General features: G+C 51.1%; 2 protein-coding genes across 2 annotated transcripts; one reads left to right on the forward strand and one right to left on the reverse strand.

Moving 5' to 3' along the window:
* Positions 1 to 19,831, reverse strand: LOC117648086 (low-density lipoprotein receptor-related protein 6). The gene is made up of 21 exons (XM_034390290.1): positions 19,336 to 19,831; positions 8,855 to 8,949; positions 8,645 to 8,770; positions 8,375 to 8,565; positions 8,004 to 8,294; positions 7,657 to 7,913; positions 6,998 to 7,569; positions 6,591 to 6,909; positions 6,320 to 6,464; positions 6,104 to 6,234; positions 5,867 to 6,020; positions 5,534 to 5,786; positions 5,100 to 5,424; positions 4,864 to 5,015; positions 4,497 to 4,762; positions 4,193 to 4,405; positions 3,912 to 4,104; positions 3,526 to 3,829; positions 3,222 to 3,435; positions 2,439 to 2,749; positions 1 to 2,136 (listed from the first exon to the last, which is right to left on the reverse strand). The coding sequence occupies exons 1-21, from the start codon at positions 19,388 to 19,390 to the stop codon at positions 1,763 to 1,765; spliced, it is 4,941 nt and encodes a 1,646-aa protein (XP_034246181.1). The 5' UTR covers positions 19,391 to 19,831; the 3' UTR covers positions 1 to 1,762.
* Positions 19,832 to 20,558: 727 nt separating this feature from the next.
* On the forward strand, positions 20,559 to 21,665 carry LOC117648238 (transcription factor AP-1). The gene has a single exon (XM_034390636.1). The coding sequence runs from the start codon at positions 20,775 to 20,777 to the stop codon at positions 21,630 to 21,632; it is 858 nt and encodes a 285-aa protein (XP_034246527.1). The 5' UTR covers positions 20,559 to 20,774; the 3' UTR covers positions 21,633 to 21,665.
* Positions 21,666 to 23,703: the final 2,038 nt, after the last annotated feature.

Here is a 23,703-nt window from a genome sequence, read left to right on the forward strand (position 1 = left end):
TTTGATGGGAGCTCACTCCTAAAGTGACGCAAGTAAAAGATTTATAATATCAGTTCAAGGGAAGAATATGCATTAAGGCTGCTCACAAACACCGATATAAAAACGAAAATTAACAACAACCTTGATCAAATGGTAAATTTAGGAAACTTAACAATAGATGTCTGTGACCGGCACAGTTCTACAGTGATGAACCAAATTCAACATAAAAGGTTTACCACCTCTTTTTTATTGCTAACATGAATTTTGCAAGATAACAATAGATTATAGAGATACATTCACAATAAATGCAAGCATTGTTGAATGCCAACACTATCTGTGTTCGTTCACTATCTATGAATTGTTCTGTCCTTTCAAAAACAATGGTCAACAGCATGATACGCAAAATTATCTGATGTGTCAAAACACATTAGTCAACACACATAGAAATGTGATAAAAATGTTATTGAAGAGTTAACAACAAATTCATAAACATTCATACTAACTAAAAATGATTCCATTTCAAAATCTCAATCTTCTAGGGACAATAAATGCATGAGAAAAAACTGAGTTTCTGAAACCTCTCTTCCACTTCCAGTGGATGCAAGCTATGCATAGAAAAATAACATCACCGTTAATACAACGTATTAATTAGTGTGCTGAGTATTCATAGACAACCCTTAACATGAAAAAAAAATACTGGCATTCAAAATACAGGGTTAATTAACAGTTAAAGCTTTACGATAAAGTTTATATGGAGAAATACATCACAGTAACACATTACTCTACAAAGTAACCAAACTGAATGGCAAATGAGTTGATAGCACAAAAGTGCAGAGGTTGAGTTCAATTTCTAGTTTCATTTAGTGCAGATGCCGCTATATACAGTAAAAAGGGAGTCAAGTCCATATCAAAAGGGCAGTTTAAGAGGTCAGGGTCCACGCCCACGCATTTCATCACAATAAGCAAAAGTGAGTGTGCCCCCAAATTTTTAAGGCCAGCCAGCATCAGCAAGTGGCAACAGCAGGCGAGTTACACTTTGTACAATAATAATACAAATACATAATTCGTATCTATCTACACAAACTTAAACAACAATGTACACTTCATGAATATTTACATCAGTACATAAATTAAGTTAAAATGACTACATGACTGAATCAAAAATTAACTATAACCGCCACAACACCCGCAAAATTCGACAAATTCAATCGGATACAAAGCTGATGGGAGAAGCTTGCTTCCCAAATCAGCTCTGTGACATCAAACCATTCACCTTCAATGGTCCAGGGATTTCAAACGGGCAGCCGAGTGACTCGGAAGAGTCGCACAGTGGGCCAGAAGAGCGATGGAGGCGGTGTGACCCCACCAATGGATTGCTCTCTGGACAAGGAATCCATTGGTGGGGTCACACGTCCGGTTCGCGTCCCATTTAGCGACTCTGGAGCCCAAAACGCGTCCAGAGTTTTGGCCGCCTCTACCGCTCTTCCGGCCCACTGTGAGTCGTTTCACCTCTCCGCCTCCGTCGCACACATGGGGCTCTCCCTAAGGGTGCAAGAGAGACAGAGCGACAAACCGATCTTCAGAATCGCTCGGCAGTAACAAAGTTCCATGCGGAAACCCACTGAGACCAGCTTTCCCCGCGGCTGCCTTTGATTGAAAGCAGACTGCTGAAGGCGAAGGCGGAGGCTTGGTGTCAGTACCGACGGCGGTGCACGGCCTTGGCGCACGAGTGCTCCGACTCGGTGGCCGAGGGCCTGCCGCGTGGTGTTGGGCGTTCGGATTGTCAGCAGTCGCAGCCGCCGCGGTCGCGGTCGCGATCCCCCCGTCCGCTGGGCGAGGGCGGCGGCGGCAGCGGGCTGAAGTACGTCGAGGACCGCGACGACGGCGACGGCGGGCAGGACGGCGCCGGCGTGGGCGGCGGCGGGAAGGGGTCGCTGTCGTAGCGGTAGTCCGACTCGTCGCACACGTCCGTGGAGCAGGGCGTGGGCGGCGGCGGCTGGTTCATGGCCCGGTAGTGGCGGTAGGGCCGGTACAGGCGAGACTCCGCGCGCCGCGTCGAGTCCGACGTGGTGGCCGGGCTGGGCGGCGGGTTCAGCGTCTCCCGGGGGTAGCACAGCAGCGAGGACGACGACAGCAGCGCGGCGTGGTTGGCGCCACCTGCAACGGCACGGTGTTCGTCAGCACCAGGGGCAGGGGCACTACCAGCACGGCGACGGCACCTTGACCACTTCACCGCGCAGGCGGCCAAAACTCTAGACGCGTTTTGAGCTCCAGAGTCGCTAAACAGGACTCGAACAGAACGTGTGACCTCACCAATAGACTCCTCGTTCGGAGAGCAATCCATTGGTGGGGTCACACGTTCGGTTCGGGTCCCGTTTAGCGACTCTGGAGCTCAAAACGCGTCTAGAGTTCGGGCCGCCTCCACCGGTCTTCTGGCCCACTGTGCAGCGGCGACTTACCCGACGCGGAGGAGCTGGAGGCCCCCGTGATGTGGCTGCGGTGGTACGACGGCGACCCGCTGGTGGAGCCGCTGTTCATGGCGGACATGCGGACCACGGCGTCGGCGCGCAGGCCGTGGCCCCCTTGGCCGTGGCCCCCAAGGCCGTGGCCGTGGCCGGACAGCGAGCGCGCCCCGTTGGCCGCCCGGCCGCTGGCGACGCCGCGCCCCGCGGACATGGCGCCGTTCATCGGGGAGAGCGGATCGTGCGCGGGGTCGGTGCGGTCCAGCACGTCCTCGCCGTGAGACACCGACTTCCTGCACTTCCTCGCCCTGAAACCAACAACAAAACAAAGCCAGCGTCAACAACTTGCAAATCACCACCACACTGGTAGCGGCGGGTCCAGACGGGGGGATGGGAGGGGCTAAGCAGCACTTTTCGCTTGACCAGGAACAAAAAGTGGCTTCTTGCCTGCCTTTCGAGCGACTTCCTGGGGCCCAAGGGGAGCCAAGTGTCCTCTTGCCCCTTACTGCATCCGCGCCAGCGCACTGTGGGCCAGAAGACTGGTGGAGGCGGCCAAAACTCTGGACGTGTTTTGAGCTCCAGAGTCGCTAAGTGCGACTCGAAGCGAACGTGTGACCCACCAATGGATTGCTCTCCGAACGAGGAATCCATTGGTGGGGTCACACGTTCAGTTCGAGTCCCAATTAGCGACTCTGGAGCTCAAAACACGTCCGATATTATGACCACCTCCAAGGGTCGTCTGGCCCACTGTGCAGCACATAGGGTGTCATGTGTACTCACCCAATCAGGCCAAACGCAGAGACAAAGAAGATCAACAATGCCACAAAGCAGTAGACCAATGTCAGGTAGTTGTTGTTGTCGGCTGCCACACTGGCAATCCCACTGGTCTGCGTGTCCAGCTCATTGACATCCAGTATGCTGTTTGTGTCGAGACAGGTGAGTTCATCGCTTCCGTCCATGCAATCTTTGATTCCATTACAAGAGCGTTCTTTTTCTGAAATATAATACAAAACGCATAAGTATTTATGAGGAAACATTATTTTTCACAGTACTGAAACTTTAATAAAATCTAGACATAGCATACCTATACAACGAGGAGAGCCACTTCGGCATGTGTCAAATTCTGGCCCACACTCAGGACAGTTAATTTCGTCCGACCCATCTGGACAGTCATGTTGGCCATCACACCGCCAAGATGCTCGAAGACAATCCTTCTGCCCGGAGGCACAGGTGAAGTGGTTTGGGCCGCAGGCTACACAAGTCCTCCGGTCTTCATCCAGTACCATACCAATAGGACATCCACAGACGTGCCCATTCTCACTCGGCATGCACAGATGAGAGCAGCCACCATGGCCTTTGGCGGAACCGCAAGGATGAACAGATATAAGCTGGACAGAACATTTCAGAAAACAAGATTATTGAAGAATTCAAACAAACATTGCAAGAAAAAATTATAGATAAATAGTTTACCTCAGGGGAAGGCATGGAGACAGATAAAAGGTCAGAAAGGTGTGGAAATTTAGGTGCTAGAACGGGGCTGGCATTGTGTCCAGTAAGTTTGTTCACTCGAGTCAAAGTTTGATGTTCGGCATCAGCAAAGTAGAGATAGTCACCATGAACCGTCAAATGGGATACCTCATTCAAGCCATCAATTAGAGTTTTCCTGCAAAATAGTCACAAAAACAGATTGTTAAAATTATAGAAAACAGCAAGAACATTTTCTACTCTAAAATTAAAGAAAGAGAACATACCTGTCACTCCCATCAAGAGCAGAGGTTTCAATTTTTCTGTACTGAGACCAATATATTCTATCTCCCTTTTCCCCCTGGTCAACAGCAATGGCGGTCAGCCCCTTTAAATTATCCGCAACAACTGCTAGCTGTTGTCCATTGAATCGTGCTGTCATGATGCGAGCTGATGAGCCATCAAGATTGGAGGAATCAACATCAGACCAAAACAATAAGCTGCAACAGAAATGCCGACATTAGTTTAATTCAAGGCAAAGATAACAAACAAAAATTTCATGTTGTTGATCTCCGGCAATGAAACACATACCCTCTGATGGGATGAATAGCCAGAAGCCGAGGTTTCAAGTCCTCTCCACGTACTACAGCTCCCAGTGGCTGAGTAGAGGAATTGTCCAGCCGAGTGACATTGATTGCATTAGTGTCGGCACACGTCCAAAACAGGAGTCGAGAAATAGGGTCCAAAGCGAGGTCAGTAGGATGTAGGGGTGTGCCTCCGGTGCGCCCACCAGCGACAGTAGTTGCAGCAGAGCCGTTGTCTCGAGACCTTCTAATTACATTTTGGCGGCTGTCAATCTGGAAAGCACACAATGTTTCATTAAATTTGAATCAAAGAGTAGATCAAATTAAAATTTTTTTTAAAATAAAATAAAATGTCAACAGGTAAAAGAACTTACCCAATAAACAAACTGAGTCAAAGGGTCAAATTCAACTGCTTTAACCCACTTCAATCCTTGAATAGGTAGAATCACATCCGGGCAATCTTCTCCAAATGGCATCAGGCGTGTCAAAGCATATTTCTGACCCACCAACAAAAAAGATTCCGGAGCTGGAAACAAAAACAAAAAAAAATGATTAAAAATTTAATGTTATTAAATGATTTTGAGGATAACAGAATTAATATTTCACATACCGAGACATGTAGTTCCATCAAATGCTAGAGTGTAGTGTGTTGGGCATCCACAGCGGTGAGTGAGAGTATAATGCCCTGTCACTGACTCTGGGGGAACAGTATCTGAGTCTGGTGCGGAGTCAGATGCAGGCAAGGCGAGGCAGAGGTGGGTGCAGTTGCCATTATTGATGGCACATGCATTCCACCCAGGTTGATGCGAACGATGAAAAACCACCATATCTGTGACATGGTCTAAGTGCTGGTAAATAGTTGTACGATTGAGACCAGTTGCCTTGTCAGCTCTTTCTATCACACCTGAACTCCAGTCAGTCCAGTATATGAAGTCCTGGAGTAGATGAAAGAGAAATATTTAATGATAGCAGGAAAAACTCCAAACAAGACAAGAACCAAAAATGAAACACAAGATTAAAATGAATTCTGTTTTAGTAAAGTACCTGATACTGTGTTATAGCATAAGGTCTGCCAGTGTCCCTAACAACAAGCATCCTATTTTTCCCATCCATGTCAGAGCTTTCAATTGCAGCCTGCGCTCCATGCAACTCGGTCCAGTAAATGCGATGGCCTGTGAGATCAATTGTCAACCCACTGGCACGGCCCAGACGAGTAATCAGGGTCGCGCGCAATGAGCCGTCAAGAGCAGCTCTCTCTAAAGATCCTGCACCTCCCCACTCAGTCCAATAAATGTATCTGCAACCAATCAAATTATTACTTACAAACCTACCACACACTGAATAGTTTAGTTTTGAATTATTAAGCAATTTGCCTACCCTTCTTTTGGGTACACAGCAAGACTGCGAGGTTCTTCAATGCCTTGCCAGATTAAAACTTTGCGAGAGCTTCCATTTAGACGGGCAACTTCTATCCTCTTACTACCTGTGTCAGCCCAGTACAGATTGTCTGCCACCCAATCAACAACCATACCTGAAAGTTTAGGAAAATGAAACACATAAATACAGATAATTTTAAAATGGTCTCCAACTTATTTCATCCAGAAATTTATATACCTTCAGGAGAATCAAGACCAAATTCTATGATATGTTCTAACACAGATCCATTCAAATAGGCACGGGAAATTGACTTCAGTTTCACATCTGTCCAATACATCAAGCTGTCTTTGAAGTTGTAATCAAGAGCACTGTGCAAACAAGAAATAAATTAGAATTTGAGGTTTGAGAAAAGTTGAGTTGCAGGCCATTTCAGCTTCATTTTTTCTCTCTCACCTGACATCTTTGATGCCACTGATTGGAATGAGGGAGCTGCTGTTGGCGTTCTGAATACTGATTTGGCCTATATTTTCCTTTCGTGCAAACAATATAAAAGCTTCTGGGACCACACAAGTTCTTCCATCCGAGGCAAGTTCATGTCCTGAAAACAAAATACAAATTTTTAAGTCCTGCTGATCCAACCAGATGAGAAAAAAAAATAAAGGCAGTAAAAGACTCAAACTGAAAATGAAAACATTTAAAAACCGTAAGAATGGACTCTACTAACCAACTTGGCAGGTGCAAATAAAATCATTATTGGGACGGTTGAGGCACAGCTGGCTGCATCCACCATTGTTATGACTGCAGTTATTTACGGGTATTGGATCTCCCATCCGGACAGCTTTCAAACCCATCACATTTGGCATTTGATCAGCAATAGTTTGCCTTCCACCTCCACTCAGTTTACTGAAACGGTTCACCCGGTCAATGCTACGCCGCTGCCAATCCGTCCAGTAGAGGTGAGGACCAAGCAGACTGAGGCCAAATGCGTGAGGAAGTTTGTCACTGACCACCTCAGTTCGATTACCACCATCAAAATCAACAACCTGTAGACAAATTAATTGAAAGAATGAATATATATCAAGCAAAAGGGTCTAAAGAAAGTATTACAAAAAAAATTAATAGGAAAATTACCTCTATTTTGTCAGTTTTAGCATCACACCAATAGAGTAAGGACTTTTCCAGATCAAGAGCAAGTCCATTCGGCCAACCAAGTCTTTCTGTTACAATCACTTTGCGCTGAGTGCCATCTAAAGCAGCTCTTTCAATTTTGGGACTCTTCTCATACCAGTCAGACCAAAACATCAATCCCCTTTCTGGAGCAACAACAATTGCTCGTGGTTCTACCAAATCTTTGTTTATAAGAACTCTCCGAAAGGATCCATCCAACCTTGAAACTTCAATACGATCCGTCCCTGTATCAGTCCAGTAAAGATTTCTTGCAACAACATCTATCGCTACACCATCTGGATGCTCAATTTCTGACACCACGACATCTTCCTGGCCTGAGCCATCCAGTCTTGCCCTTCTTATGCCTCTTGCTTCATCATCGGTCCAATACAAAAATTTGTCCACAGGATCAAAATCAATGGCAATGGCATGCTTGAGGCCCTTGAGAGGCAGAGTGAAGCTGGTGTAGTCTGGAGTATCAAGAGAAATGCGAGCAATGTCCACTCGCTGCACCAGAAGCAGAAATTCTTGAATACCTGCAATCGCAACAGTACATCAGTTAGAGGAATAAATAATCTTATGAAACTGAAAATAGTACAAACATAATATTTTTCATCACTCACCATCAGCACATGTGTAGTTGTTGATCAATCGAATGCCAGTGGGGCATGCACAAGAGAAGCCAGGGGAAGAGGGAGAAAGAAGACACAGGTGTGAGCATCCTGCGTTGTTATTATCACAGGGGGTTGCTACAGGAGGCTGCCTTGCTGCGTCCCAAACTTTTATATCCATGGGAACATTTTCACAATGAATCATTTCACGAGGGCCTGCACCAGCGCCCGTAAGTCCAGCTTTGTCATATGGAAAAGAATGAATAGACCTGTAACAGAAAGGAACAGAAGGAGTCAAAACAGAAAAACAAACAACTCAACACAATTTTATAATACAGCTCAGTGCAAAGAATACACACCAGGTTTTCCAATCGGTCCAATACAGCTTGTTTTGAAATAGTGATAAAGCAAATGGATAAAGAATGTTTTTATTTAAAATCTTTTTTCTATTTTGACCAGAAAAGTCCATTGATTCAATAAATTTAAGCCTTCCATCCAGCCAATAAAGAGTACGAGTGGAAAATTCAACTGTAAGTCCATTGGGCCAAAAAATGCCATCCTTCACAATCACAGTTCTTGTAGAGTGGTCACCATTCATACCAGCCCTTTCAATCTTTGGCACTTCACCCCAATCCGTCCAGAACATGAGACTGTAAAAAAACAAAAATCACACGTAAGACTTGGTAATCATCCAATACAGGAAATAAAAAAATTATCGTCTTAAATTTACCTGTCCTGGGGCGCCAGGGCAATCGCTCTCGGCTGGTCAAGATCCTCCCAGAAGAGCACTTTTCTGTGCTCTCCATTGAGAGAAGCCACCTCGATTCGGTTGGTTTCGCCATCAGTCCAGTATAATTTGTGAGTTACCCAATCAACAGCTAATCCATCAGGAGACAGAAGGCCAGTTGTAACAACTCCAACCTGAAACAAATTTTACTTAATGAGTGTGTCTCAATCAAAACAAATTATTTCAGTGTGATTAAGGTATGCCATGCCAAACCTTGTTGGAACCAGTGGTAGAAGTGCCATTGTAGTTGACGCAGATTATCGTCTCCAGTCCATGATCCGTCCAGCACACCAAGCCCTTCGCAAAGTGGTAGTCGACTGCAGCACCCTCTTGCAGCTCCTGAAAAACAGCACAAACAGAAAAAGTTATTTCTACACTAGAACGAGCTCTAAAAGTAACAAAAATTATTTAGAATAGTCTTACCTTGACGATGGTCGTGACCTTGGAATTGGATTTGCCGGCAGAGACATTCGCCACTCTAACATCTTTGGTGGTTGTGAAGAGTAAGTTTGGGTACCCTGAAACAAAACAAATTTGATTCATATTAAATAATATCCTTGTCAAGTACATGCAAATTAATTTTATCGAGGATAACAGAAGGGGCCAGTAAAAAATTGTTTATTATCTTTTCAATAAAATTATAGAATAACTATGAAAATGCGAATTCTGTCAATATAAATAATTGCTCAAGCTTTGATACGCTTGACCTAAAAACTACCAAAAAATGAAAAGAAAGAAAAACGCTGCAGGACGCCAGGGGGAGGGGGAGGGGGAAGGGAGAAATTGTGAAGTGTATAAAACTTGTGTCAATAGTTGCAGCATCCCTTGTTGGCTGCTAGTCAAGTGTTCGATTACACGGCAGCCCGTGCCGTGCCGTGCCGTGCCACGCCTCGCCGACCGGTCGAGGAGCGTGGCGTGGCGTGGCGTGACGCGAATCAACGAGAAAGGAAGGAGGAGGAATGTGTTTTACAACAAAGGCATCGACGCGGATGGCTCGGACGCCTCGGACAGTGGAGGGGCTGGGGCAGGGGGCGAGGGGCAGCCCTCTCCCCCTCCCCCTCCCTGCTAACAAGGTGCTACTACCGCCCGGCCGCCGCCGCCGCAGCGCCGCTGTAGCTGCTTTGCTGGCCGGCCGGACGATTACCGGCGTAAATCTAACTTCCTCGGTTCGGCTCGCTTCGGCCGGAGGAGGCGGCGGCGGCGGAACAGAAGGTGGGGCGTAATTGGGCTGTCAAAAGCTCAAATATTTCAACTCCTCGTTCCTCTCGCTCCGCGCTCCGCTCTCTCGCGGTGCGGTGCATTCCAGGTCCAGCATCCCGCTCGGGACCCTCGAGACCCTCGGGACGTATGGCACCGGCAGCACCGGCAGCACCGCCGCAGCGCAGAGCGATTTCCGCACAGCGCACAGTGGATTTGCCAGCAGACCGGCGCAGGCGGACAAAACTCTGGACGCGTTTTGAGCTCCAGAGTCGCTAACCAGGACTCGAACCGAACGTGTGACCCCACCAATGGATTCCTTGCTCGGAGAGCAATTCATTGATGGGGTCACACGTTCGGTTCGAGTCCTGTTTGGCGACTCTGGAGCTCAAAACGCGTCCGGGCTTTTGACCGCCTCCACCGTTCTGGCAAATCCACTGTGCGCGGCCCGGCCGGCCCACGCCTCGCGGTTCGCGCTTTCGCGCAAACACCCACCCAGCGTCGTTGACGGAAACGGACCGCCGACCAAAGACACCGCCAGGAAATCCGGCACCATTTTTCAGCGGGCATCCAGCGACGCGATGCAACAAGCCACGTCGGCGTCCGAATGAAAAAGTGCACCTGCACTGCCCCGCACTGCACTGTGTGTCACTCCCACGCGAACGGCCGGGTTGCATCTCCAGGCGATGCATTTCTCCAGCAGCCTCTTTCTCTCTCGCACTCGCGGAGCGTCGCGGCGTCGCGTGTGGGTGCGAGGGAGACAGTCTCGACGGGGCGCTCGGAATCAGTGGAGGTAGGCAAATTCTACCTCCAAGCTGCAGACGCCCCGCCGAGGGGTGCGGGGGCCTCCGGAGCCCGGCCGTCTGATTCCGAACACTGCTTCGTCGCTCTGTCTCTCTCGCACCCCTACGGACCGCCCCATGAGTGCAAGAGAGACAGAGCGACGAAAACGACTCTCGGAACCAGTCTGCTGCACGGCCTGCAGGGCCTCGCTGAGCATCGACAGCCCTAGTGGATGGGGCCAGCCAGCCTTCGCCGCACCGCGGAGGCGGGGCGGGGTGCGAGGGGGACAGTCTCGAGGGGGGCGCTCGAAATCAGTGCGCATGGACTGGCTTACCTCCGCCAGCGCCGCACAGGGTGCGGGGGCCTCGGCGGTCTGTTCCGCCGCTTGCGCTCTCTCTCTCGCACTCGGACCGCCCCATGAGTGCGAGGGAGACAGAGCGACGAAAGGGGTGGAACAGACGGCAGGCTGGCCCAGGCCGTCAGATCCGACCGTTTTCGTCGCTCGTCTCTCTCGCATTCGACGGGCCTCCGTGAGTGCGAAAGAGACAGAGCGACGAAACGGGCCGTCTGGACAGTACGGCTGCTGAGCTCCAGCCTGGAGAGGGGCCAGCGCCCCCAGTGCCACACAGAGCGGGGAGGGGAGGGGAGAGGGAAGAGCGGGGGTGGCGGCATCCCAAGAGCATGCGAGGACCGACTGGGCTCTCGCAGCGCTAAGGTGGGCTCTGACCATGTGCCCCTTGCCATCGGTGCTCCGGGGAGGGGAGGGGAGGGGAGGAGGCGGAGGGCGGAGTGGTGGGGTCAAACCGTCCCCGTCCCGCACGCCGTATTCAAATGGACTGGGCACTGGACAACAAGAAGCCCGGGCCGTCTGGACATAAACGTAGGTACTCCACTGGGAGAGACTCCAGCGCACAGTGTCCACACAGACGCCGCACAGTGGGCCAGAAAAGCGGGGGAGGCGGCCAAAATTCTAGACGAATTTTGAGCTCTGGAGTCGCTAAGGGGGACTCGAACCGAACGTGTGATCCCACCAATGGGTTGCTCTCCGAACGAGGAATCAATTGGTGGGGTCACACGCTCGGTTCGAGTCCCATTCAGCGACTCTGAAGCTCAAAACGCGTCCGGGATTTTGACCGCCTCCGCCGGTTTTCTGGACCACTGTGCAGGGGCAGCCTCCTGCCTCCTCTCTTCACCTCAACAGGACGGGCTGCGGCAATTAATAATGTCGACCCTTATCATGTGATCTAGTCAAACAACCCTCGGGGGCCGTGCCCAAGCGACGAGGCGGCCGGGCGAACCAGAAGAGCGGTTTGGCCGTCTCCCTCGCACCCTCATGGAGAGCCCTCCTACGGGTGCAACAGAGACAGAGGGAGTCCTGTTACGTGGTTTGTGAAGCACCTGTTATCGGGCCCGCGGCCTTGGCGGCCAGGTAGGCGCACAGTGGGCCAGATGACTGAGGACGCGGCCGAAACTCCAGACGCGTTTTGAGCTCCAGAGTCGCTAAACGGGGCTCGAACCGAACGTGTGACCCCACCAATGGATTGCTCTTCGAACGAGGCATCCATTGGTGGGGTCACACGTTCGGTTCGAGTCCCATAGCGACTCAGAAGCTCAAACATCGTCTATAGTTTTGGCCACCTCCCCCGGGTTTTCGGCCCCCCAGCCCACCCCCCCCTCCCAAATTAAAACACCCCACTCTCTCTCCCTCCCCCCCCCCCGCACTCACGGCGCCTCCGTCCTGCATGGGTGCGAGAGAGACAGACCGACGGGCTCGCAGACTCCCGGACAGCGCCCGGGACCCCAAGGGCCCCCGCGGGGAACCCAGGGGGTAAACACTTTGCGTTTACCCGAAAACCCAAAATTGGGTTTTACGCCAAACGGGAACTTTGGGAAAAGACGAAAAAGGAAATTTTCAGGGGGAAAGAGGCGCAGGCGAAAAATTAAACCCCCGTTTAGGGAGAGTCGTAAAGGGGCTCAACCCAAAGTGTACCCCCTTTCCCGGGAGGAATCCTTTGGTGGGGTCACACGTTCGGTTCGAGTCCCATTTAGCGACTCTGGAGCTCAAAACGCGTCCGGGATTTTGAACGCCTCCACCGGTCTTCTGGCCCACTGTGCGTGAGCCGAGCGTGAGCCTGCTCACTCTCCAGCCCCGGCCGGCATGCCCGGCATGCCATCAAGATCGGCACGATTGGCGTCACTGCCCCGCTCCCTGCGGATGCGGAAAGCAAAAATAGCGCCGATCTACAAAACCGTGGCGCGCGGCCCCGCGGCCCGGATTACTACAGTGTGCAACTTCAGTTCGAGACGCCCCTCACTCCCATCCTTTTCGATTTCGAAGGGGGTCGTGGACGCCCTGCGAGTGGGAGAGAAACAGAGCGATACGGTCCGCCCCAACCGCAGCAAACCACACCATACCACGGCAGACTGATTCCGCGAGGGTCCTTGTCTCTCTCGCACAAACGGGGCGTATACCGAATGGGTGCGAGAGAGACAGAGCGACAAAAACGACTCTCGGAATCAGTCTGCGGGCGGCATGAATTCTCTAAATCAATCGCACTGCAGAGGGAGAGAGAGGGAGCTGGAACGACGCGATCAAAACATTTACCCCCCTGCGGCCCGCGCGCGTGCAACGTTACATTGAACAGCACAGCAGTCCAGCAGCAGACATCCCCCACAAATCCAAGCGCTCTCTGTCTCTCCCGCACGCGCGCGGGGCGTACCGCACAGGGGTGCGAGAGGGGGGAGAGGGGAGAGAGGGGGGAGGAGAGAGAGAGAGAGAGAGAGAGAGAGAGAGAGAGAGAGAGAGAGAGAGAGAGAGGGGGAGAGAGAGAGAGAGAGAGAGAGAGAGAGAGAGAGAGAGAGAGAGCGCTGTTCGGAATCAATCTGCAGGGGGACGGAAATAAACACACAGCCGTCGCCGCCCCCGCCCTCGCCTTGTCCCAGTGTACCAGACTGAACGCGCAACGCAACGCGCCGCCCTTCCAGAAGCAGTGAACAGTGAAACAACAGTGGCGCGGCAGGCTTCTCTCTCTCTCTAGCTCCGCCAGCTGCCCGGCTAAAACTGTCGGCGCTAAACGCGTGCTAACGCAGCACGTAGCACAGTGGGCCAGAAGACCGGTGGAGACGGTTCCGAGCCCGCAAGGCGCTAACCAGGACTCGAACCGAACGTGTGACCCCACCAATGGATTCCTCGTTCGTGGAGCTATCCATCGGTGGGGTCACACGTTTGGCTCGAGTCCCATTCAGCGACTCTGGAGCTCAAAACGTGTCTAGAGTTTCGGACGCCTTCACCGGTCTTCTGGCCCACCGTGCATCGTAGAGTCGAATGTTTCAGTCAAGTCGGGGCGGACTTCCCCCGGTTGGAGTCCTGGTACCTCGAGCGGGCACGGGTCCTGCATGCAAGCGAGCATGCTCCACCGTGGAGCACACCTACAAGGTGCAGCGGCCCCCTCCTCCCCCTCCTCCTTTTCCCCGAGCCCCCGCAGCCCCGGGTGTTGAGGCAGCGCCGGGTTGCAGGAAGGAGGAAGAGAGAGGGAGGGAGAGCTTCAACGAGGCACGCCGCCAGGCAGGCAGCCAGCCAGCCAGGCGGCCAGTCGGGCAGGCAGCCAGCCTTGTTAGCCTCGACTAGGGTTGTCCTGCGCTGCCAGCATGGCAAGCATGGCCAGCGCCACGCCGCCCGCACAGGCGGCCAAAACTCCAGACGCGTTTTGAGCTCCAGAGTCGCTAAAGAGGACTCGAACCGAACGTGTGACCCCACCGATGGATTCCTCGTTCGGAGAGCAATCCATCGGTGGGGTCACACGTTCGGTTCGAGTCCCATTCAGCGACTCTGGAGCTCAAAACGCGTCCTGACTTTTGAAGGCCTCTACCGGTGCGACAGAGACAGAGCGACAAGTCAGCATGCAGCCACCACGCGTCGAGGCGACGGCCTGGAAAACGCGCAGCCACGGCAAGTGCAGTGCTCTCGACGCTTTCGTCGCTCTGTCTCTGTCGCACTCACCCGCAGGGGTGCGAGAGAGACAGCGACAGAACCGATATTCGGTATTGACCATCAGCCACCATCGGCAGCGGGATCGGGATCGCTTCAGACTTGTTCAGACTCTACAAAGTCTGCAAGGCTCATGCAATGTAAGCAAGCGGCACGGCTGATTTTCTCTCTGTCCCTCTTTGCACCCCTGAAAGCAAAGCAGCGCTCTGTGGGTGCGAGAGAGGCAGAGCGACGAAGCAGGCCCAGCCGAGCGATTCAGAAGAGTCGTTTGGTCGCTCTGTCTCTCTCGCACTCGCGGGACTCTCCGTAAGGGAGCGAGAGAGACAGAGCGACAAAGCGCTCTTCTGAATCGCTCGGCAGCCAAGGGGGTGTCACTCGGAAGGAAGGTGTCGTCAGTCGGGCGATTCCGCACGGCGTCGCTCTGTCTCTCTCGCACCCTCCGGGGAACGCCATGAGTGCGAGAGAGACAGAGCGACGAGACGCGGGAGCACAGCCACCCCCACAGCCCGGCCGCTCCCCCAGCCACTCCCCTTTCCAAACGTAAACCTAACATCAAAGGAGGAGCCTCGGCCTCGACTGGGATCGTTTCGTCGCTCCGTCTCTCTCGCTCTCCTTAGGGAGGCGCCATGAGAGCGACAGAGACAGGGCGACCAAACGCCCTCCTCTCGGGATCGGGCGGCAGGCCGCGGCTGCCCCGGCCCCTCTGCACGCCCCGCCGCGGCGAAAGGAACGCGAGGGGAGGCCCCTGCGCCTCTGCAGCCTCTGCCAGAGAGGGAGAGAGAGATAGAGAGAGAGAGCACAAGGGAGAGAGCAAGAGAGAGAGAGAGCACAAGGGAGAGAGCAAGAGAGAGAGAGCACAAGGGAGAGAGCAAGAGAGAGCGAGGAGAGCAAGAGAGAGAGAGCAAGGGAGAGCAAGAGGGAGAGAGCAAGAGGGAGAGAGCAAGAGGGAGAGAGCAAGAGGGAGAGAGCAAGAGGGAGAGAGCAAGAGGGAGAGAGCAAGAGGGAGAGAGCAAGAGGGAGGGAGCAAGAGGGAGAGAGCAAGAGGGAGAGAGCAAGAGGGAGAGAGCAAGAGGAACAGAGCAAGAGGGAGAGAGCAAGAGGGAGGGAGCAAGAGGGAGAGAGGAAGAGAAACGCCAAAGCAGCACCGCCTCGGAAGAAACAAAAAGCCATTTTCCGCACCCCTTTCTCTCCGGGGTGCACCCATGGCTCGACCCATGGTGCACCGCCACGCCTCAGCACCCGTCGCACGCAACTTTGCAACGCCCCTCAACACAATGAGGGGGAAGTTATCCATAACAGAAAAAAATTATCAATTGCCTTCCAGCGAAGGGGACGCGAAAGACCCACACATTGGACAACTTGCACGAACAAATTCGAACGAAAGTGGCTACTCGAGGGGTTGTTTGTTCACCCTGTGCTCGGAGTGAGTAACATTTTAAGATCGAATGTGTCCAAAACAGACACCCCCTCGGCCTCGGCCAAAATGCCATAGTCGGGCGCACTTTTTATTTGGCAACACGTGTGCACAGTGTGTGTGCATGCACAGTTTTCTTTCAAATCTTTCAAAGAAAACAAAACTGCGTGAGCAAACAAACGAGGTCGAGCGTCGCATGTCGGCCACGTTATTTCATATTCCCTGTGACACGCCGACCGGGGAGGGGGAGGGACGGAGGGGGGAGGGGGAAGGAAAGGGAGAGGGGGTTGCAGGCAGCAGATCAAAGTAGTGCAGCCTGAATAAAACGAGCCCCTTTAATTACTCCCCTCCCTTTGTCCTGCCTGGCTCGACACTACACCGCAAAATTTAAAAAAAGAAAAGAAAAACGCGACGGCAAAACGGAAAATCGGGCTCCTATTTCGTCATTTGACAGTTCTTTTTTTTCTGTGCAAAACGGCGGTGTGCAAGTACACTGTCTGAAAAATCGGCCATCGTGTCAACGGAACTCCGTTTTCTATCAAAACGTCACACGCCATAAAAATTGGATTTTTTTTTGGGGGGGGGACTCTACTGCGTCAACTGTCAACTGCCTTTGTATGTAATCCTGAACAGCCGTAGAGTGCGACAGAGACAGAGCGGCGAAACGGATCCTCCAGGATTGCTGGGCAGCGGCAAACCAGGAGACCTGTTCGGGCTGACATACGTGGTGTACTGTAGTCAGCTTTGAGCCCTCCAGTCCTCGAACGGACCTCACATCGGACTCGTGACGGCACCACAGTCGTATGCGTCCCTCGCACCCATACGGTACGCCACATGAGAGCGAGAGAGACAGAGCGACGGAAACGACTCTCGGAATCGGTCTGCTGGGGGCACGTCGAGCGGTGTGTGTGGACTGCGCGACGTCGCTGTCGGACGCCCCCTGCGAGGTCTGCGGGGACTGCAGGGCCCCTGGCCGATCGGGTGACAGCGGGGGTCCGTCCCAAACAAGCCTTGCAGAACGCCTGCCAGCCAGCCAGCCAGCCTTCCTGCCATCCGGCCTGGAGTCCAGGCTGGAAGCTCATTCCCAGTGGAAGGTCTCTCTCTCGCACTCACAAGGAGTCCCTTGGGGGTGCGATAGAGACAGACCAGCCTGCTGGAGTCGGGGCAGGGCGCCCCACAGTGGGCCAGAAGGCCGGTGGAACTCTAGACGCGTTTTGAGCTCCACATCACTGAAAAAAAAGTCTGGTTATAAGTACCAGACCAATCCTAGTTAAACGAGTATTAGTTACGCATACGAGAATCCTAGTAACCCTTACCAGATGATCAGTTGAAGTAACCAGATCGGGTGTTGTGACATTTACCAGGTGTCTGGTTAATAATCCTAGTAAATTTTACTAGACTGTTCAGTAATTGGCGCCATACGTAAAACTTCGAAACATTTGGTTCAATTGAAATGTTAGCGTGTCAAAAAGTTAACTGCAACCGGTTTCGTTATTTTCGGAGTCTTAAATCCGGAAGAAACACTGGGAGTATTTCCCTGAGCCAGACACGAAGAGAGTCGCCAGGTGCGGATCCCTTCGACCCACAGGCGACGTGGTGGCACAGTGGTAACGTGCTCAGCTCACAAGTGTGAGATCCCGGTTCGAATCCGGAGGAGAGAAGGAGGGGAAAATTGATTTACAGGTGATTCGTGAAGGAAGTCGTCATTACATCAGGTTTCAATGCTACAAAAATATTTTTTTTTTAAATTTTGGATTTCTTCCTTCAGTTTTGCAAGCACATGAACTAACCAGGATGTTTGGTAAAAACTACCAGAAGGGGACCCGGCGGCATTGTAAGGGTGACTATAAATCTGGTACGGTTTACCAGACTGAGGCTAAGTAGACAGTTTAGTATTTTTTACCAGAATTCTAGTTGAGTTATATTCTATCAGACAGTCTGGTATTTGGTGCCAGAATTCTGGTTATCGTTACTAGACTTTTTTTTCAGTGCAGTCGCTGAACAGGACTCGAACCGAACGTGTGACCCCACCAATGGATTCCTCGTTCGGAGAGCAATCCATTGGTGGGGTCACACGTTCGGTTCGAGTCCTGTTCAGCGCCTCTGGAGCTCAAAACGCGTCTAGAGTTTTGGCCGCCTCGGGTCCTCTGGCCCACTGTGCGCCCTGGGGGACGGGGGACCTCAGGGACAGCGGGACGGGCACTGCGACAACCTGGAGGCGACCTCCAGCCCCGGGTCGACCTCCCGCCGGCACGGAGCACGGCGAGGGCGTGCGTTTCCACGAAGGAGACTCCACACTCGTCCACACCTACACTCCGGGGCCCCAAGCCCCCCCAGCCGAGCCATTCCGGAGTGTCGCTCTGTCTCTCTCGCACCCCCGCGGGCCCTGCGGAGCGCCTCATGAGTGCGACAGAGACAGACAGAGCGACGAAACGATCCTTCCGAATCAGTCTGCAGGGGCCACCGCTAAATCAGGAAACGCTTTTCAAATGCAACGAACACACGTCCGGCACCGGGAGTTGAACCCGGGGCCCGGCCTGCCCAGCCGCCAATGAAGAGTTTTCGATCGTCTGGCTTGCCTCTCCAGATTCTCCAGCGAGGCTCCAGGCTCCAACCAGCCATCTCACCACCTCTCCTCTGCTCGGGCCACAAGAGCCCCTCAGCCCCGCCGGGCTCTCTCCAAGGGGTAGCCAGAGGGGTGGGGGGGGCTAAGTGACATGCATGCACGCCCACACCGTTTCCAGAGTGTCTACTTTGAGGACAAGCCCTCCGCATGACCCCGTCACAAGGCCTAATAAGCAAGAATTATGGAACAGCGCTCGTTGGAGACTAAAATGAGAGGTCACGTTTAGGTCACACATTCACTTCACAATAATTTGAGGGCCTGTTACTGTTTGAGACCAGCAGCGAACCTGGCGCATAGCAGCTATCTATGGAGCAGCCAAATTTGGTTCTCAAAAATAAAGACGACAGTAACGCCAATGTGAAGAGTGAAATCATTGAAATAATTATACCCCTAATGCCTCATTAAGCCGTGATGAACAACAAGTCCTTGACAGCAGGCTGCGTCGCAAAACAACCTAGTTCGCAGCAAAAGCACTGATACTAAAGGCACGAGCAGCCATTAAATCCAAGCGCCTGAACGAGAAACACTCCAAAGATAACAATAATATTGGAAAGTGCAGCTTATCTCACATTTAAAACTAATGGTATTGTCATCACTACAAAGAGTAGGCAGATTTTCCACTAACTCACATCAGACCAAAGAAATTAAGTTTCGAATTATTTATTCAGAGTTATCTAACAGGTGTAATGATCGCTTTAGGTGTAAAATTACGTAAATCATTCCAGAAAGTTTTCGTTACAGTAAGAGCAGTCCAAACCAGGAGCAACGACAGAAAACAAAATAAACCACAAGAGATGTAATTAGTAGTAACAAGTGGATTTGGGGGGGGGGACCTGTGTCCAGGTCCAAATCGAGGGGGTCAGTGCGCCGCCTCGGCGCCCCAGCAGTGTACTCACCATGAGCACAGGCGACGGCAGCAAGCAGCAAGGTGCAAATCCTCGCTGCTTGCATCCTAGAGGTCGGCGCGGACCATCACCGCACCGTGGCCAGCACCGCGCGAGCCTCCGACTCGAACGCCATAACCAACAAGCGGCAGCAGCACGGGGCGGCGCTACGCACGGCGGACCGCACGGCCAGGTGTATCCGATCGTCTTGAGGCACACACACTTCACTCCATTGGGGCTTGCATTTGCACCGAATCACACTGGGCACACGTCTGGCTCACTCACTGCACTGCGGGCTGCATTCCTGCCCAGAGATAAAGCGTATCACAATCAGCAATTTGTAATCCAAGCGACGGCGGCGGCGCGGCGCGGACGGGACGGACGACGGGCACAGCACAACACAACACTCTCACTCCTCCACTCCACTGTGGCGCGGCGGAACCGAACCGGCATTGCCGGCAAAGGCAAAACAAAGCTGAGCGTCCCGAAGCCAAACCGAAGCCGAACTCGGCATTCCGATCACAAACCGAGATCGGGCGTTCGGTCGGACGGGGCCGAAGGCAGCCGAAGGGGAGCCGAAGCCAGCCGAAGCGGCCGAAGCAGACGAAAACGACGTCCGGAGAAAAACAACGCGGGCCGAGTTGGCATTTCTGCCGCGAGAGGGCAGCACGACGCAGCGCTCCGCCAACACGCAGAGCAGGCAACCTGAAGCTTAAAAAACAATGCATTTTGACCTACTGAAAAAAGGCATTCTACAAAATGAACACCTTTCCTCAGTTTCAACTTTGAAATTACTCTGTTTTTAATGAGACACATTCTCCTCTTGCGCCAAGTTTCCATGGACCAAGCAAATATTTTGAGAACTCTGTTGGCTGCATTCGAAAAGACAAGGATGGCTTGTGACAACCTGAAAAGAAAACTTGGGCCCTAAAAAATTTCCAAAAACACCGAAATGATGCCAGTTTGGCTGAATTTGTAGGATGCGATGATACGTGGCGTTGTGAACTCGCTTTTTCAGGGCCGGTCGTCTGTTTCGTTTGGCCGCCTTGTTCGTGTACACCTTCGCGCGTGTGGGTGGCCAGTCTGCGGTCCCCACCCGACCGCCTGCCGGCCAATCGGGTGCCGCTTCCCACTCCTGACGTCACCGGCGACCAATGGGAGGCGCGGACGGTGACGTCGCCGCCGCATTTAGCAGCATGAGTCATCCCTGTTTTTAAGCCCCAAGGTTGCGCCGCGCTGCGCCCAGTTGCAATCACAAGCAGTTCTGCTGTCGTCGAGTGATCATCGGGGCTGCCCCCGCGCGCGGAGTTTGGTGCTTTAGTTCGTGTGCTGTCGCGTCGAGGGCCGCAGTTCCCGTGCGCGTTTGTTGACGTCGTCTTTGGCGTAGTGCGATAGGCCAGGGTGCCTTACAATCCAGTGCAAGTGCGCAGTGCAGCCCGGAGTCGGGGGTTATGGTACGCACCCCTGCCAACAACAACATCGACACCAGCAGGATGGACCACCACTACTTGAACATGGGAGGGCCCCTGCAGCAGCAGGCGGGCCAGGCGGACGCCAAGAAGAGGCCTCTCTTCCTGGACTTGAACAAGCCCATTGCCAAGAAGGGGCGCTTCGCTAACATTGGCCAGCCAGTGTTGTCGTCTCCAGACCTCCACAAGCTGAAGCTTGGATCACCTGATTTGGAGAAGTTTATCATGGGAAATGGTACTCTGACAACAGCGACACCAACCCCCAACACCGCTTCGATCCTCTTTCCGCAACAGCCTGTAACTGAAGAGCAGGAGTTGTTCGCCAAAGGTTTCGCAGTGGCCCTCAACGTTCTTCAGCATAGTGATTCGAGTCAAGGAGGAACCCACATGGACAACATGGATAGCATGGACAACATGGATGGTGGAGATACGAGATTTGAGAGCTCCTCCAGCAACGATTCCTCTGAAGACTTTGCCGGGGAGAATAGTCAAGGAGCTTCATACTCAGGCGGTTACGGGATGTTGAAAGAAGAACAGAGAGTGCCTAGTCTAGGAGGATCTTCACCACCTATGTCACCAATCAACATGGAATCTCAGGAGAAAATCAAGCTGGAACGTAAACGTCAAAGAAATCGTCTGGCTGCAAGCAAGTGCCGTAAAAGGAAGTTAGAGAGGATCGCGAAGCTGGAGGACAAGGTGAAGCTTTTGAAAGGTGAAAACACGGACCTTAGTGCACTGGTTAATAGGCTTAAGCAGCAGGTTTGCCACCTTAAGGAACAAGTAATTGAACATGCCCAACATGGTTGTGAAATTGGACCCGCCCAGTATGGTCTGCAATAATCATAGGCTTTTTTTTTTTAAAAAAAAAACAAACTCTCAGGTACTTTTTCTCCTGAGTACTACAGAAGTACTCACAGTCATTAGAATCCTTAATACTCTCCCTGCCTGGGACTTATACCAGTATCGCTATGCCATATTTTTGTGATGAATCCATAAGCTTATATGGAACATGTGCCTCTCCTTTGCCAACACATACACCCTGTTCCCACTCTACTTATTAAGAAGTGTGAAAACTTACTGATTCTTTAACTATATTTTGTGGATTAGAGAATATTATCGTTATAATGCACTAAAGTTTGCATTAGAACCTCAAAAATGTTCTTTTTGAAACATTGTTGTGTAATTTTGATACATTTTTAAAAGCAAAACTTTTTGCTGTGTGCTTGAACAATTTACTGTAAAGTGCTTCTGTTAGTGTTAGTTTTGATCTCATGTGAAATCAAAGAAGAGAGTTTTCTTAGTAGAATAATCTATTTGATTGTGTTTGTCTTGAGGAGTAATTTATTGTCGAACATAATGTATTGAATCTGTGACAATCTGAGGTCATTGATTAATCTTGCCCTTATCATTGCATTTACTTTTGGAAAAGAGTTTAACTGAAGTTGTGCCTTAGTGCCAAAACCCTGCGTGCTAAAATATTTTTGTATTCACATATTGTCAACTTGCTGGTATACTATATTTACCATTGCATGAAAAATTTCAAACTATTTTGCATCAGTTATTTGGTTGTTTTCTTCTTTTGTGTGTATTGCTCAAAGTATAATGTTCTTTTACCTTGAGTATTCAAGGTAAAGCTCATCTGAGACAATCAGAATGTCTTACCCAATAAGTGAAAAGTGAGTCTTATAATTGTGATTTGTCAGCTCAGAGGCTTTGATATTAATTTTGTAAGGCAGGGCTATTGTTGTTTTTTTTTAGAGTTTTTTTTGGGAAAAAAATGTACTTTTGAGAATTTGAAAAGTAGCAAGATGCCTTTAAGCTAATGTGACCTTACTAGAGTAGAGTCAGTATTAAAGTGCTTAAGATGGTGCTTTAAACAAGGAAATAATGAAATAAAATATGTGACTTCAAAAAGCACCTAGTCACGTAAATGTATCTGATACATTTCCCTTTTGTTGGGTCTGACTGCTTGTCACTGAGCAGTTTAAGTTACCATTGAACTAAGAAAATTCACCATGATTGCCTTCAATGAATTTGTATGAATCTTTTGTTTTATCACATCTTAACTTGTTTTGGTTTGCAATGATTACATTTCTTACCTAAGTTTAGAAACAAAATCATTATTTGTTTATTTTGTTTCTCTTATTTGTTATTCCAGTATTGCTTCTGGTTCGATTGTTTATTTTGAATTCATTTATTTGTTTATTTTTCAATTTGTGCTTAAAATTGTATGTCTCTTGTCTTTGTTATTTGTGCTCTGGCTTGCTTTTGTACAAGGAGCTTAAGTTATTGGTAATTATAATAAATACCTTTTTATATGAAAATTAACTGTGTCAAAGTGTTATCTTTTTATTTACCCTTTCGAATCCTAAATTTGTCGAAACCAAATCCGTTTCAAATATATACTTCAAGAAGATCACACCGCACTAGTTCTTAAATCCAACCAGGAAAGACCTGAATCTGAGGAGTTGCTTTCAAGTGAAAGGATTAAAAGAGCTAAAATGTTTGCCCTTCTTGGGCGCACACGACGTGTTTTCGGGCCCCACACTGTGGCCGCGCAGCAGACTGATTCCGAGCATCGCCTTCGTCGCTCTGTCTCCCTCGCACTCGTGGGGCCTCCCGTATGGGTGCGAGAGAGACAGAGCGACGAAAACGACTCGGAATCAGTCGACAGCCCCACCCAGGCTGGAAAGCGGCATGGGGACGGCCAGGACGGCCTAGTCCGCACAGTGGGCCAGAAGACCGGTGGAGGAGGACAAAACTCTAGACGCGTTTTGAGCTCCAGAGTCGCTAAGCAGGACTCGAACCGAACGTGTGACCCCACCACTGGATTGCTCTGCGAACGAGGAATTCATTGGTGGGGTCACACGTTCGGCCCGATGCCCGTTTAGCGACTCTGGAGATCAAAACG

The sequence above is a fragment of the Thrips palmi genome, unplaced genomic scaffold (assembly GCF_012932325.1).
Source record: "Thrips palmi isolate BJ-2018 unplaced genomic scaffold, TpBJ-2018v1 HiC_scaffold_3, whole genome shotgun sequence".
NCBI classification, from domain to species: domain Eukaryota; kingdom Metazoa; phylum Arthropoda; class Insecta; order Thysanoptera; family Thripidae; genus Thrips; species Thrips palmi.

Bases quoted from the DNA above. Each gene is read 5' to 3' on its own strand.
- LOC117648086 (XM_034390290.1), bottom strand. From the start codon at position 19,390: ATGCAAGCAGCGAGGATTTGCACCTTGCTGCTTGCTGCCGTCGCCTGT. The intron at 8,950-19,335 runs GTGAGTACACTG...GTTTTGTTTCAG, and splicing joins TGCCGTCGCCTGTGCTCATG to GGTACCCAAACTTACTCTTC. The intron at 8,295-8,374 runs GTAAATTTAAGA...GTTTTTTTACAG, and splicing joins GCCCTGGCGCCCCAGGACAG to TCTCATGTTCTGGACGGATT.
- LOC117648238 (XM_034390636.1), top strand. From the start codon at position 20,775: ATGGTACGCACCCCTGCCAACAACAACATCGACACCAGCAGGATGGAC.